This window comes from Bison bison, unplaced genomic scaffold (genome assembly GCF_000754665.1).
Source record: "Bison bison bison isolate TAMUID 2011002044 unplaced genomic scaffold, Bison_UMD1.0 scf7180017864342, whole genome shotgun sequence".
NCBI classification, from domain to species: domain Eukaryota; kingdom Metazoa; phylum Chordata; class Mammalia; order Artiodactyla; family Bovidae; genus Bison; species Bison bison.
The window spans coordinates 1,174,158-1,175,454 of NW_011494914.1; the positions used below are offsets into that span (position 1 = coordinate 1,174,158).

The following is a 1,297-nucleotide window of genomic DNA, read 5'->3' on the forward strand; positions in this document are numbered from 1 at the left end:
GGCGGGGCTCCCCGCGATCCTGACGCAGGGTTAGACTGAGGCCCAACTTAACCCAGATCAGCCCCCAGGCGCCTTCGCTCTGTGGGAAGGGTGCAGGGGAGGAGACCTGACGTCACGTGAGTCATCATCTGGCTGCCTGCAGTCACTGCGCTGCATGCGATGAAATGGGGCCCACGGCAGCGGCGGTAGGCCAGCTTGAGGACTGCTCCCTCCCGCCACCCCCAGGGGAGGGCCTGTGTGCCCTGTTTGGCCTCCCCACAAAAGGCTGCACTCTCCGCAACCTTCAGTTCCAACAGCCTGGGGCCCTCAACCTCCCTGGTGCTCCTTCGTGAGTCAGCTGACTCGGGGAGATTCTACTTAACTGTGCTGTAACTGGGGGCAAGTTACTGAAAGAGCCCCAGTGCTCTCATCTCTAGAGAGATTTCTGTGCAAGTTAAGACAGGCGCGCGGCCTCAAGTGCAAGGCTGGTACACACGGTAAGCGTCTTCTCGAGTGCTGCTGCCCATAGCCTGGCCTTGGGCCCACCCGCCCTGGGACAGCTGGTGAAGACACCCCGGCTCCACCGAGGCAGGAACCCAGCACCCGGCCCAGGCCTCAGCTTTTCTCAGCTCACCTGCCAAGCTCTCATCATCCCGGCGCCCCACGGCACTCGGCTACCCCTTGGATGAGGTGGGAAGGTGACTATGTCCTTGGCTGGGACGTGCCAGTAGGTGGAGCAGGTCTCTCCCAACCCCACTGCCGTCCCATTCTCTTCCTGCTTTAGGGATTCTATGCGGACAGAAGGGGTCAGTGGATGCCACAGGCATCAGGAAAGGGCCATGCTGACTGCTGTCAGGGTTCTTCACGTCCCTGGTGACCACAGGCCAGGCCAGTTCTGGGCATTTCAGTCTTTACAACTATTCTCTAAGGGAGCCATCACTTTTAGCCTTTTACAAATACAGACTACGGAGGCACAGAAAGGCCTGTCATCGCCGGAGGTCTAGCAGCTGGTGAAGGGAAGCACTGGGTTCCAGCTCAGCTCTGTATGCTGAACCCTTAACCATCACCTGCACTGAGTCCCTGCAGGGCCCTCTGAGACCAAAAGAACACGCACACTTTTCGAACCTAGTGCGTGGGCCCTGCAGGCGGAAGCTCAGGACAGCCCAGCGGAGGCACAGTCTGCACGGCCCTCGTGGCCAGGCGCCCTGGGCACAGCAAGTGCGCTCCTGCCCTCCCGGCGGGCGCCCTGAGCACAGCATGTGCGCTCCTGCCCTCCCGGCGGGCGCCCTGGGCACAGCGTGTGCGCTCCTGCTCCCCC

General features: G+C 61.8%; 1 protein-coding gene across 1 annotated transcript in view; it reads right to left on the reverse strand.

The window, feature by feature from the left end:
- Positions 1–1,297, reverse strand: part of KIAA0232 (KIAA0232 ortholog) — a 71,646-nt gene that overhangs the window by 4,008 nt on the left and 66,341 nt on the right. Inside the window, exon 10 of the mRNA XM_010854545.1 lies at positions 614–768. Within this exon, the coding sequence (XP_010852847.1) occupies positions 614–768 (155 nt within the window). The remainder of the gene's footprint in view (positions 1–613; positions 769–1,297) is intronic.